The 18,110-nt window shown below is 41.4% G+C and overlaps 1 protein-coding gene across 1 annotated transcript in view; it reads right to left on the reverse strand.

Annotated features, from left to right (window-relative positions):
- The window catches only part of LOC309346569 (von Willebrand factor D and EGF domain-containing protein-like), a 205,064-nt gene that overhangs the window by 55,811 nt on the left and 131,143 nt on the right, over positions 1–18,110 (reverse strand). Inside the window, exons 20-21 of the mRNA XM_081870442.1 lie at positions 17,557–17,709; positions 15,491–15,655 (exon numbers count right to left, since the gene is read on the reverse strand). Of these exons, the coding sequence (XP_081726568.1) occupies positions 15,491–15,655; positions 17,557–17,709 (318 nt within the window). The remainder of the gene's footprint in view (positions 1–15,490; positions 15,656–17,556; positions 17,710–18,110) is intronic.

Consider the following 18,110-nt stretch of genomic DNA (forward strand, 5'->3'; position numbering starts at 1 on the left):
AGTCCAGCTCTCTATCAAGCGCTTAGCACCTTCTTCAGCCTATACCCTTCTCCAGAACCTTCATTGGTCCTAAAATGAATGAATATATATATATATATATATATACAGACACACACTGTATAAAATGCTGTTTCATTATTCTTGTTGTTGTATGCATTATCATAGTTTATTTTTATTTTTTCAGTTAAAATATAAAACAATTATGTCTGATGACCACAGGAACCAGTATATGAACCAGGCAGACATGGATTAGGATGCAGTTGCAATCCTAATGACATCCAGAATTCATTTCCAGTCAATTAATGGGATTTAATTCCAAGTAACTCTAGTTAAAAATGGACATATATCTGTTCTCCAAATCTCAAAGATTTCTCAGCACATCTCCATGCAGTGTGTGTGTGTGTGTGTGTAAGCATTCACTGGTAGTTTACTGGTGAGATGTTTTTAAAATTTAGTTGGAATAAAAACGGTGGCAAAGGCTTCATTGCTGCCAAGTGAGTGGTGCTAAAATCTTGAGTTATTTTATAGCGAAAGAGGTTGTATTAAGTGAGAGCAATCTATTTACCCATGTCATATTAAAGGACTTATTTATTTGTCTCAGAGTCCAGATCATTCCTTGGTTTTCAAATGAAAATCTTTCAGAACAGTGTAATTGACATTTAAATCCATTTATTGCTGCATTTGAATAAAATGAGATCGAAGAATTTGAAAGCTTCAATCATTAAAGCAAACACAGTCCTGGCATGCAGCAATGATGAGGTGGAGTGCAAGTCAGAGGATATTTTTCTGAACTGTATAAGATGTGAGAGGAAATAGCATTTAATTCTAGTTAATCCATTTAATGGTTAAGATATTCCCCAAATGCTGCACTAGATATATCCCTCTCCGTGCCAGCTACTTCATTATGAAAAGGGCAACATAAAGCTACAGAGAGCATTTAGTAGGAGGAAGCAATCAGAATTCAGGGCTATGGTGAGTGTAACATTGCACTGAAAAGCAGAAGGATATGCTGAACCTAAAGGAACGATGAAGAATTGGGTTAGGACACCAAATTCCACTCTTCTCTCCTCATGTTCCCTACATAAGTAGGAGGAAAAATGCTGGAAGGCCTATTGACCCTCATGTACTTGGAATAACATTACATCATGAATGCACATTGTCAACTGGAAAACAATCAGTAAAAAGAGGAAAGCAATGGTTATTTTTGGACACCCGTCAAATTCACAATGAAGTAATCCATTTTCATGGATCATTTCTGAATCAGATGTGGAGAGTGCTGGCCTGCCTATCATTAAATTCAGAGGATATTAAGTACATTTATGTCCCAGTAGAAAATTAAATATTCCTAGGTTATTCAAGCTAGTTAAATAATGTTTAGCGTAGTAGCAGTAAAAACTGCCAATGATGAAATAGCAATGATGGTGATTATGTTTGTTGACCACACACATGCCAGCCATTAGACCTGTTCCCTTACTTCTGCTGTGGTATCCTTCAGTTATGTAAACACGCCAGATGGGAGTTAATAACAGCAGGGGGCAAACCCTGAGTACTCCAATTTCTGACAAAATATGTGATATATATGGGTCTTTGCAGCTGTCTACTCTTCACACATTGACTTGTCCTAAAATGTTCATCCCATGGATGATGCCATAAAACTACTTATGCATAAGTATTTGGAGGATGCTGCTGGGACATCATTAGCTCTTCTTCATTCCTACAAACCAGACCAAATATAATATTAGCCAGATGAAAGAAAGGATTGTCCCCCCCCCCCCAATATCCGATCTTTTAGATAAGAAAGTTGACAAATTTCCTTATGCAACCTCCCTGGTATGTCTTTCCAGCTTTCTGCACCACCTGAAATTAGCATGAAAGTTTTGGAGGCAGTTTGAGAGAAGAGTGGGAGAAATTGAGTACAGTGGTACCTCGAGTTACAAACGACTCAGGTTACAAATGCTTCAGGTTACAAACTCTGCTAACCTGGAAGAGTTGCCTCAAGTTGAGAACTTTGCCCCAGGATGAGAACAGAAATCGTGTGCCGGTGGTGCAGCGGCAGCAAGAGGCCCCATTAGCGAATGCATGCCTCTAGTTAAGAACAGCTTCAGGTTAAGAACGGACCTCCAGAATGAATTAAGTTCGTAACTAGAGGTACCACTGTATGTCAGTTTTAAACAAAAAGGGGGAAACCTCCATATTTGGAACAGCCAAAATTATTATTTTTTTAAGCAGTGGCATGCTGTACTACTGAGAATTCCCCCCCCCTCTATACTCCATTGAAGCCGAAAGTGAAGCTTTCTTTGCTTAACCTCTGCTTTGTGCATTCTATCTCCTTTCTCATCCCAGTCTCTATATTTACCAGTAGTGCAATACTAAGCATGTCTGCTCAGAACTACGCTCCACTGAGTTGAATGCTGCTGCTTTCCAACTCGGTGCAGGCTCCATGTAAATGGGGATGAGCAGTTTTTGTACAGTTTCCTTAAAATGGGATGCAAGTTTAAAATTAAAATAAATAAATAAATAAAACTGGCTTCTTTCTAAATCATACCAGACTTATAACTCCCGAACTGACCTGTTAAATCAGATAGATGGAGATGTGGGTGGCGCTGAGGGTTAAACCACAGAGCCTAGGACTAGGTCAGCGGTTCGACTCCCCACGACAGGGTGAGCTCCCGTTGCTCGGTGCCTGCTCCTGCCAACCTAGCAGTTCGAAAGCATGTCAAAGTGCAAGTAGATAAATAGGTACTGCTCTGGTGGGAAGGTAAACGGCGTTTCCGTGCACTGCTCTGGTTCACCAGAAGCGGCTTAGTCATGCTGGCCACATGACCCAGAAGCTGTACGCCGGCTCCCTCGGCCAATAAAGTGAGATGAGCTCCGCAACCCCAAAGTCGGCCACGACTGGACCTAATGGTCAGGGGTCCCTTTACCCTTTACTTTTAAACACAACCTGCACACCATGTGACCAAGCTGACAGTGAATCCAGTGGTTCATGGTCAGTAGCAGGTTGTAGGAGCAGAGGAATGGGAGGTCCCATTCTCTGAGCAGAAATCCACTTACCATATTTTTCGCCCCATAGGACGCACCGGCCCATAGGACGCACCTAGTTTTTTTGGGAGGAAATAAAGAAAAAAAAATTATTTCCCCCCCAGGTGCAGGGCTGAGCGGGGGAAGCCCAGCTTCCCCCGACCCCAGCCCCAGAACAGGCTGCTATCCGCTAGCCGTGGGAGAGCCGCGCTATTTCGCACGGCTCTCCCACGGCTAGCGGAGTGCTGTGCGAAGCCCGAAGCTTGGGCCGTGCTGAGCTCAGCATGCCCCAAGCTTCTGGGTGCCGGCAAGCTCTCCGCTAGCCGTGGGAGAGCCGCGCGGTTCTCCCACGTTTAGCAGATAGCTTCCTGAAGCCTGGAGAGCGAGAGGGGTCGGTGCGCACCGACCCCCCTCGCTCTCCAGGCTTCAGCGAAAGCCTGCATTAGCCCCATAGGACGCACACACATTTCCCCTTCATTTTTGGAGGGGAAAAAGTGTGTCCTATAGGGCGAAAAATACGGTACATATTTCGCCCTGAATATAGCCCACTGGGCCTACTAGTCAGATGGGCAGTCATACAGGTCTGTTGGGCTATGTTGGACTTTGGTTGGTCACAGGTTATGCAGTTGATTGCTATTTTACAGTTTTTGAGAGCTGACATGGGATGAAAAGGCATTCGGTATTTTATCATTGGCCCACAGTAGTAATTAATATTTGACTGTTCTTGACAGCTGACATTCAGTGGTATTTAGTATTTCACAGTGGACAGCTTATGAGATTTCATGTCTGATGCCTGCCAGAATCAAAAATGTAAATATTTGTTTCAACTCTAATTAGAAGATAATATTTGTTTGTGAAAAATGTGATAACAGCACAGAACTACATACATTCATGACTTTAATTGAAATAGTGCCAGCAGTGAAAGTACAAGTTACTCATTTAAGGTGAGACTGCAAGGTAACAAAGGAAAATAAAACAAGTAGATGATGCAATAGATTTTTAGGATATAGAATACTAAGATTATTATTGCTAATATATTTCAAGGATGCATCAGTGATAATTAAAACTGAAAAAATGATTTGATTCTTATGGCCAGGATGTGAAACTATGGAAAGAATAGCTATAGAAATCTGTAAGAGATGTCAGAGAGCACTAGCTTCCAGTAAATTTATATGTGAATTTATGAATCAGGATTGTACCTACTGTCCTCTTTCCCAAACACCACGTGCTCATTTTTCAGAATCTCTGAACAGGAGGTTGGATCCAGAAAAACCTCCACACCACCCTCCTAGTAGCTCACACAGCTGCACAAAAAAAGCTCCCTTGAGGGTCAAAAGACCTCAATGAATGGGGCGGGGACTGTGACATAGATTGCTGCAAGGGAAGGGAATACCTGGCTACAGGCAACCTGTGCAGGTGGAGCTTCTGAATATCAGTGTTAGTTTCTTATTATTTTCTGGGGTCCCCTCTTTCCTCTCTGTCCTCCTCATAGTCCCGTGACCTTTAAGAGAGCCTGTGCAATGGGCTGAGAGTCTGCTGGGGTGTAGAGGACAGTGAAGTCAGTTTCCCCCAGCTTCATTACACATCTGTTTCCCAAGATCCAAGTCCACACACAAATGTACTTAACCTGTTCAGTTCCTAATCACGCTGGAAGCCAACATGCAAACAACTTGCAGAAACATTGAAATGTTTGGATGCTGGGAGTGAGGATAATGGACACATATGCAGCAGCCTTTCCATAGTATCCTGAACGCTATTTTTCACATTAAGGAAAAAATAGCTGTGAACTGCCTTTTTATGACAGCATAAGTAGAGTATTGGACTTTTTACAGATAAATGCACATACACATATATATGTTACATTAAAGGTACAACAGGTAGATAATGTTCCCATTATCTGGATAATTATGAAATTACTCAGAAGGGTGTTCTCTAAAGACAGAGCAATCCATCAAAATTATTTTCATTTTGAATTTCATTACCTTAATGCACACAGTAGCCAGCTAGCTTTCAAAATCACTAGCCAGATAAAGTGGGAAGAAAGCCAGGGCATTCAGGTCTTTAGCAATATTATTTTTTTCGTACATTTGTAAACATATAAATTAGGCGCATTTGGCAAGGGACTGATTGGGTGTATTGATTAAGTACAAAAACAAAATGAGAAGAAACAGATCAGTTTAGCCCTGTAAGGCATTATTCTATACATGAAATTAAGATAGCATGGATAGGGAACTGGACCATACAAGCTGCCTGTTAGGCTTCCACAAAAGGTAGGGATGGTCACATTTGTAAAAGATAAGGCTATCAATTGCTACTAGCTATGATAGCTATGTTCTGTTGTTGTGCATATCCTCCAGCATGCTGCAGAGGAAACTGGGATGCTCATCTTTAGGGGCTGTGCTCCTGGAGTTTTGTCAGCACGCTGAGAGAGTGGGGGTGGGGGACAGACAGCAGTGCACTGATTGGTGGATGTGGGGCAAGTAGAGACATAAATATGGGGAAAGGTGTAGAGTGACAATACAACCTAAACTTCTGGTAAACTTCAATTAAGACTCTGAATCTCTACGGCATGGAAAGGCGCTGCTCTGGCTCTTAGGTACTCAGCAATGAACCCATGCTTCCTTCTCTGATGCACTGTTTTCCACTGAGAGTGTGTGCTGAACCAAAGGGGAATTGTTCTGGAAGCCCTGCAAATGCCATCTTGGTAGTCAAGATAACCCCACAATTAATTGCTAGTTGTTGTAATCATGAGCACATATATGTTTAATATTCAATTGTTTGATATAAGTTAATTGGCTTGTTTATGATACTATCCTTACCTGTGGGCTTGGGGTGTTGCCACCTATGACCTCATCTGGTCAGATGAAGCGATAGGAAGTCCTGGCCAAAGAAGTCCTGCTGCTTTGGGTGTAAAGAATATATGCCCCTTTGCTTGGGTGCCGACAAGCCATTTCCTTGCTGCAGTGTCCATCCTGTGTTTGCTGTAAGTCTACACCTTTCTTTAATAAAGCATTCAAACTGACCACTGTCATTTTTGAAATCCTTGTTGTATCTCTGCACCCTCTGCACTTCCATGAGCCCTCCTTTGGGCCAGTGAATCAGGGCAGAGAGCAGAAAGCCAATTTTTCAATTGGAGACTGAAAGTGCTAGGAGAGGTTTGCTCTACATTCTTCCACATCTCTGTACTGGAGGAGGAAGAGCCAGAAGTAGCATTTGGTGTGTTTTGGGATGGGCAAGCATCAGGGAGAGGCAGGCAGGCAGGCAGGCAAGCAGAGGCATCTGCGCTGTTGGTACCGCTGTTGCAGCTCCAGCCACAGCTGCTGTGGGGAGGCAACAAAGAAAGGCATGAAGGAGCCAGCACAATCTGCGCTAGTGACTCTTTTGGGGACTGCATTCTCTCAGGAGCCCAAAGAGAACATCCTGGGATCCGAAGCTGCTATGGCTTCCATAATTCCGGAATGTCCCAATCAAATCAAGACTATTGATAAGTATGCAAGTGGGGAGTGCACTGTGGTGCACTGCTCCTGCTAGAAGGCTTCCCATGAGTGTCTGGTTGACACAGCATGAGAGCATGATGCTGGACTAGCTGGGTCTTTGGTCTGATCCAGAAGAACTGTTCTTATTCATTAGTGACCTCACTCCCACACTCCATGCGCTGTAGGATTGTTTGGAAATGAGAAGTCTGCTTGACGATGTATAGTAAACCATACAGGGTGGGGCAAGTTCTCCACAATACAAGATGCTTATGCATCACTGCTATCTCTCTAGATTTATTGTATGGATTTTTGGGACCTACCATACCGGCATATTTGCTTCTCAAGAAATAGGATCCTAATAGTGTGTTTTCTTAAAGTATTTCAGGCATGCTCCCCTTCCAATACTCCCACAAAGATAGAGAGAGAAAAAACGCCACTGTTATCTGATGACTCTAGGACTGTCACTGACTTTTCCTCATGGCTGAAACTGTGCAATATTGGTATATGTGGATGAGCTACAACTAGTGAGGTCTGATCTAGTTTGCTGAGCTGCGTGAGAATATTAAGATGTATAAGAACAAACGGTGGAAGAAATTCATAATATTTTTTTCAAAATAAAACCCATGCCATTTCTTCAAAGGAAAAATGGCTCAAATTTAAATATTTTGCAAATAATTCTGTCTTTCATTTAGCTCCCAAGCAGTAAATGGCCTAAAATTGCAACCACATTATTTCCAGCTATAAATACATAAAAGTGACATGTGATGAAAATCAGGATTTCTTTTTCTAAATTGCAATTGCTTCAAAAGAAATAATAGATGCCTTTTAATATCACATAAGTATATGTAAATGCCCCCCAAGAACACTTTTCTTTAGGCAATTCTGCATGATTTCACAGTTATTTTTAAATGATTAGATCTCTGTGTGTATACGTGTGTGTGTGTGTTAGTGTTAGCAGCTTACGAATATAGGAGGTTTGGCAGGCAGGCAGGCAGGCAGGCAGGACTATTTACCAATCTAGCCCAGTGTTATCTTACTTTGTTAGTACTTTTCCAGGTTCTCTAGCAAATAACTTTTACATAACCCACTACCTGATTCTTCTAACAGGAGACATCAAGAACGGAACCTGGTATCTTCTGCATTCAAAACATGTCACTGAACTATGATCTTGTAATGTCCCCTAGGTATATTTATATTGGTTAAATAGCTCACTAAATTTAGTACTGTACTGGATGTTGATGTTTTTTATAGACTGGTGACTTTTAGTGATTGTTTGTTGATCTTCTGTTCTAAACAACAAGCAGAAGTCTTCTACGGTGTATTTTGGAACACAACCAAAATAATGTAAGAAACATTTTAGTCATTGTTAATACCTGACATTTGTACAGCATTACCAAGTGTTCAGAGCACTTCACACACATTGTTCCATGGTCAATAGCTGCCATGGAACTACCACTGTGTGCAATGGATAGTATAGAGAATTAGTAAAGTCTGAGGTAAAACATTGTTAACATGCTATGTACAGTAGATTTTTTAAAAAATGTGTATTGTCGTGCTTATGTACTGGTAAACAGTGAGAGGTTAAAAACTTGCATTTACAGAAAGCCCAATTGTTTACTTTGTATACTAAACTTATTGTGGGCTGTTGTAATTGTCATTTATGTTGCTAAACAAGTCATGAAAGAAGCTGTCATAGGTCTTAGTGCTTCACAGTTAGGTCTGTCAGTTTATAAACAGGGCAGGAGAACATAAAAGCTTAGGTTTTGAGAGGCCAGTTAGCCACTGGTCAGAAGGTCCCTGACTGAGGTTGTATAAAAGGGCAGTTACCACATTGTCCAAAGTCAGTATGGTCAGTTGAAGCAATTTAGGCAGGGAAGAGCCTGAGGAGTTAAACAGCACAGCCTAAGTAGGAGACCGGATAAGCTGTGAGGGCTAGCAAGGAGAAGAAGGCACTAGAGGTAGTTTTCCAGAATAACCTCTGGTCACAGTGACAGTGGAAGGCAGTTGGCCTCCGGTAGCAAGGAGACTTAAAGAGAGAAGACTGTGTGGCATCTTCTTGGATGCATCCTGATTATCACATTCCTGACCAGAAGGCACTTTTCAGGAAGAACCTGCCAGTTTGTCTCAAGAAGTGGAGATTCCAGTGTGTGACAGCTGTGAGACTCTATATACTCCCAGTGAGTTCCTGACCAGAGAGAGAAGCCTACATCTTGTTCTCTACCATATTATTGGAGAGCTAACTTGGACAGAGTTATGAAAAGGACCATTGGCATCTGGGTTTTACTCAGCAAAGTGAATATAACAGCTTCCTTTTAAGAAAAAGTGCAAATGAAGTAAACATTGAAGCATCTTAAGAACATCTAGTCACATATTATGAATATATATTACATGTAAAGAAATTTTTAATAAAGATAGATTTGTTTTCACCTTTGAATAATTATTGTGTCTGTTCATTCTATGCCTATAAATCTAATACTTGGCTATTATATTATTCATGATGTACTAAGCAGATTGTTTTGTGAAAGATACTGTGGTGGCAATATTTTTTTAGGGATATGTAACAAAAGTATATTTAGAACATATTTTGAGCAAATATTGATAAGTCAGATCTTCTACATTTGAGGTGGTTTGGCAGAACAGAAAGATAACCAAATATCCATAGCTGGCTGGAACTGTTGGGACAAAGTCCCATAAACTTCACAGATGGGCATAATAAAAATGTCATCCATGGGGAGTGGGGACTATTAACTTAAATTTCAGCAACAACCCCAGTTCTCAGGGGCCTGAATTGTAGGCCAAACCAAGCATTTGGACAGAATGTCCAATGTGAATTAGTCTAATCCCATTTTAAAACCATCTAAGCTTGGCTGCCGTCAGTACATCGTGTGGTGTTCAAGAAAAGCATTCAACAAAGCTGGAAAGAATATCTAAGCTTTGTCCCCCCACAAACTAGCATTCATTGTCACTGTTGTGAAAAGGCTGCTCTCTTTATTTAGAATGCATAGTTACATAGAAATGTAATCACCCGAACACCTACATTTAAATGATTACAAAATCCTCTCACAATTACACACAAAGCCATTTTCCTCTGTTTAGATACTTAGTAGTTGGGTTGTTAGTCTTTTCTATTAAAACTCAGGAAGGAAGTGCAATTGCTTAAGTGGAGTTGGGGGAGGGGAAAATAGCAGGGCCTTGTTAGAAAAGGGATGTAATCTGCGGTAGATGTTGTGATTGAATGCAAATATTATTCATGGCTTGTAACACGGGCCTCTCCCTAGTGGTTTTATAGCTTGGGATTCATGGGTCTTCTGTTGCTGAGCTACATTGCTTGCTAAATATATCATCTGGATTTGGAGTGCTTAACATATTCTAGATTGATGGAATGTATGGATCAGCAAGGCTGGAAATCATTTATCTTTTAAATTATCTAAAATACTCTTCCCATCGTGTCTACCTTTGGGTGTTATATCTAGGTCACTGAATACTCCGTAGAAAACTTCCCTGTAGTATTTTTCCCCCCCTAAGTGTCTAGATTTTTAGTAGCTATTGCCTAGGCAAGATAAATTATTGTAGAAAACTCATTTTTCCCTGAGAGGTAGGATGACTCCTAGCAGCAGTTCCAGTAACATCTACTGGGTACTACTGGATTTATTTTGCATCCCAGAAGCAAAAAGCTATTACTTCCCTGGGTCCACAGTAATTTTCACAGCACATCTGAATAGTTTGCCGCCTACCACCACTGAATGTATAACGCAACACTCTGACACGATGACATCCCTTTCCTCTTCTTTCGATATGCCCTTTATTTTTACAACACAACAAGACATTGTTTTGCTTAGATTTTTCCTAGCTATCCCTGAAAGAAATCTCAGCAGGTTTCAGATCAAATCCCATTTTCTTTAATTGCACCATCCCTCCTCTTTATTTGTAGTCTGCATTTATCCCTTGTGGATGGAGTGGAAAAGCTGAATTGTACATGCAAGCCAACTGCTACCCCCCCCCCACTCAAAGTTTAATCTCTCCCTACACTCCCTGGGAAAGATGGAACTCCTGTGGAGAAATGCACATAGGAACCAGGCTGGATGAGGCTATAGACAGCATCACTAATACCTAGCACCTGATCCAGAGAATTTTGTGACTAACTGAACTCCATAGAATCTCTCTCTCTCTCTCTCTCTCTCTCTCTCTCTCTCTCTGTGTGTGTGTGTGTGTGTGCGCGCGCGCGTGCATGCGTGCGCGTGCTTAAACAGCAACCCCTTTGCACAACATTGAAAAGGGCAGTACAAAAACACTCAATCATATTTATATTATTGTTACTGCTTATATGAAAGAAAATATATTAGCCCTCAACTAGTTGATATCTTTTTTAATGCATTTTGTTAATCAAAAAACAAAAACAAAATAAAACTGGCAAATATCAAGGTATAAGCCTCAAAATTATGTGCATGGGAATAACCAGGGCTAAACTTATATGGGCCCTCACTATCCGTTGCCCACTGCCAATCATCTTGGTGCTCACCACTTGGCAGCACTGCATATACTCCCACCCTAGATTGACATATGCTGCAATAGGATGGTAGCCGAGTAACCAATCAGCTCTGGTGAGCAACAGGAAGTAGCCTTGTTTTATCTCCCACAATGCAAGGCTTTGGCACCCAGCACTGAATGCTGGGCATTGCATCCCTTCCCAAACGACACTGCCCAAATCCAGGGTGCCATCTTCTGGGCCTGTACCCCTGTGTGAGTTATGTGACCTGTACGAGATTGCGGGGGCCCCCAACAGCACTTTTTCTCAGGCACAGCACCCCAAAATGCTGTGTGTTGGCATGCCATGTCTAAAAAAAGTGCAGCCTGAAATAACACAGCCATTTTGGCCACTGTCCTCTTGCAGGAAAAAAATTGGATATTCTGTTTTCTCCCGGTCAGTTGATGAATATGACAATGTATTGTGGGAGATAAAACATTATGGCTACCCAACTGCTAGTCAGAGCCAAGCAGCTGATTTGCTCCCATCACATATTACAGTGCAGTCACTGGTTAAACCCATCCAGACAGGGAGAGGCTGGTTTTCAATTGGCAGGTGCAGTGAGTGCTACCATGGCCAACAACCCTGCAGCTGGGTGATCAAATACAAGCAGCCACTAGCTGCAGTGCCAGGGAAGGACAGCAGCGGAGGCCCCTTGGGCTGTTTTGACAGTGGAACACACTGCCTCCGTTTCATTAGAAATTGCAAAGCAAGTGGCCACCTAAGCTCTATTAAGCATGCTTTACTAGTGGGGTCCCTGCAAATTGTGTCCTCCTCCCAGAGAGTACGCTTTGCGGTGAGATCATCAAGACTGACTTCACTCCTGTTGTGGGTGGGAGTAATTGGTAGCCACAAGAACCTGATTGGTGGTCCCTCGGTGGCTGGGGTAAATCTGGCCAATGGAAGTGTTCCATGCATTAACAGAGGGAGCCATATATACCGCTGCACGTTGCGTTGAGCTTCCTCTTTTCGCCTCGTGCACTGGATCACCCTCCCACGCTCCCTATATTTAGGGTCTTGCTATGAACTTGCTATACTGTCATGGGTCATCAGTTCTTGGAACATGGGCCCAGTAGGAATTTTCCCATTTGGCTGATTGGCTGGTGCCACTTGGGTTTTGCCTGCCGCGTAGCAAATCGTCACAACAATACAGGTTTGGTGGTTAGGCATTGGTTCAAGGTGTGGTCGAAGGGAGGTTGTCACACCTGCCCCCCCCCCAAATGTGCAAAAGGGTATTCTGTTAAAGAAATCCAGGGGCTTGCCTTGCTTTTATCCGATCCCCTTCTAGGGGTTAGGGCCACGCCAGAGCCCCTGGGAGCATCTGGGGTGAGCTTGAGTCCAATGCACCTGGTCCAATGCTCCCCCAGGAAGTTTTCCCCTACTGATGTCAGCTGGAGTCCAGGCGTCAGTGCTGCCCTGCTGAGGTCAGGTGCAGCTAGTCGGGAACCAATGCCTAAGCAAACCACTCACGATCTGTAATCAATAAAGTTGTGGCCAAAATTATGCCAATAACCTTAAACTAAATTCTGTGTCAATTGCGTCTTTATTTATTGGGGGAGGTCTTGGGATCGTAACATGCAACTGTAGGGACTTGCACTAGACAACCTTGGAAATCCCAGTTCCGACTATAAGGCTTGAGTTGATTAGAAGCTGCTGCTCAGTAATGGCAGGTGCAAACCTGAGAGTAACTTCACCCAACGTATTGCTTTGCAGCACTAACAAATAGTGTGCTAAGCTTCTCTCTCATAGCTAATAAGCCTTTATGCAATTTTCATTGTTGTCATATTTGAAAGAGAAAATACAGTTCAGCAATAAAATCTACAAGAGAAACAAGAGAAAAGCTCTACTTTTCTCTTTACCAGAGTAAGAAAATGCATCTCAGAAGCTGATGTATGGAACAGGGGCAATAATTGGAGCTCACAAATAGCACTAGATTTCACTCCTATCCCTAAGCAGTAGTCAGTTACAATAAAGCACTTGGTGACAATAAATCAGAATGTTTTTTTCTTCCCAGGTGCTGTCTTGAAAAATAATTTCCTGTTTGCAAAAAGAAAAGAAAAAGCTTATTTTTCTTCCCCCATGAGTACAAAAACACTTTGGTAAAGATGGGCAATTTTGCAATTTTTGTATGAATAAATGCTTATCTCTTAATCCTTAAATCATGACTATTGAATCAAAACCATCTGATAAGACAGAAAAATGTGTGAGCCACCAAGAAGCTCCTTTCGTTTAAATATTTTAAATGTCACTTGGAATCTTACTAGTCAGAGGAGATCTTTGTTTAGGAACTGGAAGAGTGTTCTTTGGCAGATCGAAACTATTATTCAAATAATCATAATACTTCATGCATGTAAATTTAATTTATCTACTCTTCCATTTCATCCACTTTAATCATCAGGTTATATAAAGTACTTGAGCCTATCCTGTACACATCGAGGTGCAGCCACCCAACTGGAACCTTCAGCTTTTGCTCCACACATGGAAAAGCCTTTAAAAGGCTTAGTAAGAACATATTAATAATAATCTATTTTGCTAAACAAAGAACAATGAAGCAATGACTAAAGACTGCACCTATACTTTCACACTTCATTTTTTTTTACTTTAGCACAAATTTAGGAAATCCTCACTTGTACTACTTCACCAGTTGGTTATCTGTATTCACCTGTTCCTCAAGGATGAGAGATGCAAATCCAAATGACCATCTCTAAGTTCTACTTGTGGTCTTGTTTCTCAATTAGGATTACACCTTTCTTCAACACAGAAAGAGGAATGGCATGACTGATGTTTCTTTCTGCTCAAATAAAAAAGTCTGCTCCTAGAGTCTGCTCATTACAGGAAACTGTCCATTCAGGAGGCCCCATTTAAAGAGAATTGCGTGTATAACTAATGATTAACTGAAGTTTTGCACTCCATCATGATAACTGAATAGTCTCATACTGAAAAACCATCAAACTATTGAATGGAAGCCTTTTCCCCCCAAAGCCCATAGGCTTCAGTTCAGTCAATTTTTTTTTCCAGTTGTGCCACTCTTAGAATTTGGTATTAAATTAAAATTATATTAAAAATGTGCAACAGGTGAGTGCTACCTTTGCAGAAGGGTCATATCATGAGAAATATAAATAGGAACTCTCACTTAAATAATTAAATAAAACCTTCCTCAGAATTCTAAATGAACAGTTGACAAGCTTTTTGATGAAGTTTCAGGCACCATTTAGCAGACAAGGATAATTTATCCTGTTTGTCCTTCCAGAGGCTATGAAGAATTGGGAAAATTAAAAAAAGAAAAGAAATCTGATTGGTTGATAGCCAAAACCTTGAACTCTTTTTTGTGGCCATGTGCCTTGTTTCTGCCATGTCCCTAAGACCTGGGGGTCGCCTCTTTCTCTATCATCACAGCACTCTTCATAATCCAAATACAGAAATTAATAAAATAATCAGTGTTTGAAAACTAGAGCTAGAACATGTGCAACACGCTACCAAGAGATAGTCTGAACATTTTTATTATCAAATAACCCCTGTCATTGATGCAAGAATCTGTTTCTAAATGGGTAATGTTGATATAGGTAAAGGTAAAGGGACCCCTGACCATTAGGTCCAGTTGTGGCTGACTCTGTGGTTGTGGTGCTCATCTCGCTTTATTGGCCAAGGGAGCCGGCGTACAGCTTCCGGGTCATGTGGCTAGCATGACTAAGCTGCTTCTGGCAAACCAGAGCAGTGCACAGAAACGCCGTTTACCTTCCCGCCGGAGCGGTATCTATTTATTTACTTGCACTTTGACATGCTTTTGAACTGCTAGGTTGGCAGGAGCAGGGGCCAAACAACGGGAGCTCACCCCATCGTGGGGATTCAAACCGCCGACCTTCTGATCACAGTCAACAAGGAAAGTGGGTATAGCTGACCAATGACATCATAGTATTAAACTATTGACTAGCTTGTGGATGCTATAAACTGGGAGCTGCTTTCAGCTCCCATTTCAAAAAGATGGTTTGTTTTAGAGCACAACTGCTGCGATGATGTCTCAGTAGCTTGGTGGTAGAGCACATGAACTGCATGTATAAGGTTCCAGCTTCAATCCCCAGCAGCTTCAGTTCAAAGGATCAAGTTTCCAAGAGCCTCTTTTTGTCGGAGTAGAAAATCCTGGGCTGGTTGGACAAATAGTATGACCTGGCATTCTGATGCTCCTTTTCTTTTACTGAGTAAAATGCTAACATTGAAATATAATGCTACAATGTATATAAAAAGTCTACCACCCAATATCCAACTTATTTAGACTAATGCTAGACTAATGGTCGTCATTAATTTGATTCTGAATTAATTTTAGAATGAAATGATTTTAGAATGCTGTGTTTACTTTCACTGTTGTTAGCCACTCTGAGCCTGGCTTTGGCTGGGGAGGGCGGGATATAAATAAAATTATTATTATTTATCATCATCATCATATTTAACTTCCCAAATGAAAGGCAGGTACCTGGTCTTGATGCTCTTGTACAGATTCGTCCATTTCCAGATAAACCTGTTGGACATCGGCCACAGAGATATCCAATATCTGGAGGTTTACGGTCAATGCAGACAACTCCAGGAAAGCAAGGTCTGTTGGCACAGTTAGTAATGGGTGGCAGAACTGCTCCATGACCTAAAACAGTATCCAAGAGCCATTTCTCAATATTAAACTATTAACGGGGAAGTTAATTAAAAAGTTAAGCAGGGAGCTAATATGAGCTTTGGCCAAGGCTTTCCATTATTTTTACTCTTTTAAAATATAATTAATGTTGAATGTCCCAAAATTGTGTGCCAAGCATAAGAAAACCCTGAAGGCGCAACATATCAAGCCAGCTGTTTCTCATTAAGGCAAGATTTATTAGCCTTCTAATTACATGTTTTAAAGTTTACTATTCAAAGGTGCTTGGCATTTATCAGGAGTGAAATAGAAATGGTAATTTTTCCAGTGCTGGGGAACAATTACGTAAGCGAAGAAGCTGCATTAGTAGGAGGCAAACAACGTATATTTCACCACAAGCAAATCTATGGAAGCTCTAGAGGCCCTCTTTCCTTTGCAGAGCATCTGTTGGAGAGGGTGCTTTGAAATGGAAAGGACCAATGGAGAAGCGAGTGCTCCACCCTCCTGCTTAAAGCCTGTTTCCCCTTGAAACATCCCCCCAAATCTCATTTTAGTTTGCAAACATGGGTCTGGAACCTTAACGTCACCACCTATTTCCTCTAGGGCTGGGTGCAACGTTGCCTCCCCTCATACTTGCTTGTATGGAAAAAGTGGTATTTCACATTACTTAGGGAAATAAAAAAAACACACATTGACCCTGCTCCTGTGCCTTTAACAGTAGCTTGGCATGGCAATTTAGCAGATGTAGTTTTCCTGTCATTTATTAACTCTGCTCTTGCCTGATCTGCACCTTTCAGAATAATATGAAGAACAGAATTTAACAATCTACTGGATTTTCATGGCAGTTGGAAGCAGTTTAAAGTCAACAAAACGCACATTTAGATATTTTGGGGGGAAACTGCATGTTTAAATTCCACCATCATCATTCTATTCTGTTTCTGCAATGAACAGTGAATGGGTTGTGGGGGCAGTGGTTGCATTTGGAAGGGAGTAACAACAACAACAACAAGCACCCAATTCTTGGTTCAATGCAGAAATGGAATAACATGAATATTTAAAAAAAAAAAAAAACTGCCAAAGAACGCAGACAAGGAACAGAAAGATCAATCAGCCCCTACTTTATAGAGGATTTGTGGAGGATAGGGTCCTTCAATGGCTGTCAGTTATAATGGTTAAATGGAACCTCCATGTTCAGAAACAGTGCCCCATTGAATTCCAGTTGCTGGGAAGGAGCAGGAGGATAATAAGGGCTTTGTAGACTTCCCAGAGACACCCTGTTGTCTATTATGGGAAGAATGATGCTGGGCTAGATACAATTCTTCTTATGTACTTTTGAAACCACATGTGCATTGGGCAGAATTAACTTTTCTATGCATGCTTTATATTATTTATCTTTTATTTCCTTAGTACATAGGGCCAACCCCCCAGTCTTGGCTAGACAGGAATCTGCTGTTCTAAAGCAGGAAGGCAGGAACTTCCTTCTCTCATAGCAGCAACATTGTGTCCCTAAAACAGGAATAAGGAACCTTTCAACCTCCAGATGTTGTTAGACTCCAGCTCTCATCAGCCATTCCTATTGGCCATACTGGTTGATGCTGATAGGAAGTCCAACAACTTCTTGGAAGGTCACACCTGGAAGGTTGCCCATCCATGCTTTATTGGTCCCGATCCCATAATTTAAGAATCACAGGCAGTCACCCAGTCTTCTTATCAATCATAATTAATATCCCTGCCAACACACTGAAGAGCTAATGTTATTTAAAAGTGATTTGTATGCTTTTTCAATCCATATGTTTAAGCTTTTATGCAAAGACTGTTTAGGAGACTAGTTTTGTGCAACCAGTGACAGCTATGTACATACACAACAAAGTCTGAAAAGAAACCTTTTGACACTCATCTAATCACACTTCACTTACCATGAACATCAGTAATATTAACATACTTAATTGCAGGCAACGTCTTCGCTTCTAGAGGTATGACTGGCTGTTTACCTTCACTCTTTTTCCATTCACCTTTAGGATTATGATTATCATTAATGAAAGCTTCTGTCATGTCAGCACTGTCCTCAACTGTAATAAAAAAGAGCAGAGGTGAAAGAATCACTGTGTTAGTTTTTGCTGTGATTAATGATGGAAATGAAGACTTAACATCAAATCAGATAACCCTCCAGGATGTTATCCCAGAAGCCAACTGGGGAACAAAGGCGGTCAAATGAGTCAGCATCTGGAGTCTCATCAAAACAAGATATAATTTAGCATCCACATCTAATGGAGGGCGTGCAAAGAGAAGTTTGCTACCCAAACGACCTTTGATAAGGTAACAGACTTTGCTGGAGGGACTAAAATGACACATTACCTTGGCCAATTAAAAACAAAATCATACTGGCCTTACTCCAGCTCTAGCCTGCATTTATACAAAATGGATCGTTGCCAAACTACACTGTGACGTCTCCAAGCAGCAGCTGGCTCAA

The sequence above is a fragment of the Podarcis erhardii genome (genome assembly GCF_964252035.2).
Source record: "Podarcis erhardii genome assembly, chromosome: 1".
Lineage (NCBI taxonomy): Eukaryota > Metazoa > Chordata > Lepidosauria > Squamata > Lacertidae > Podarcis > Podarcis erhardii.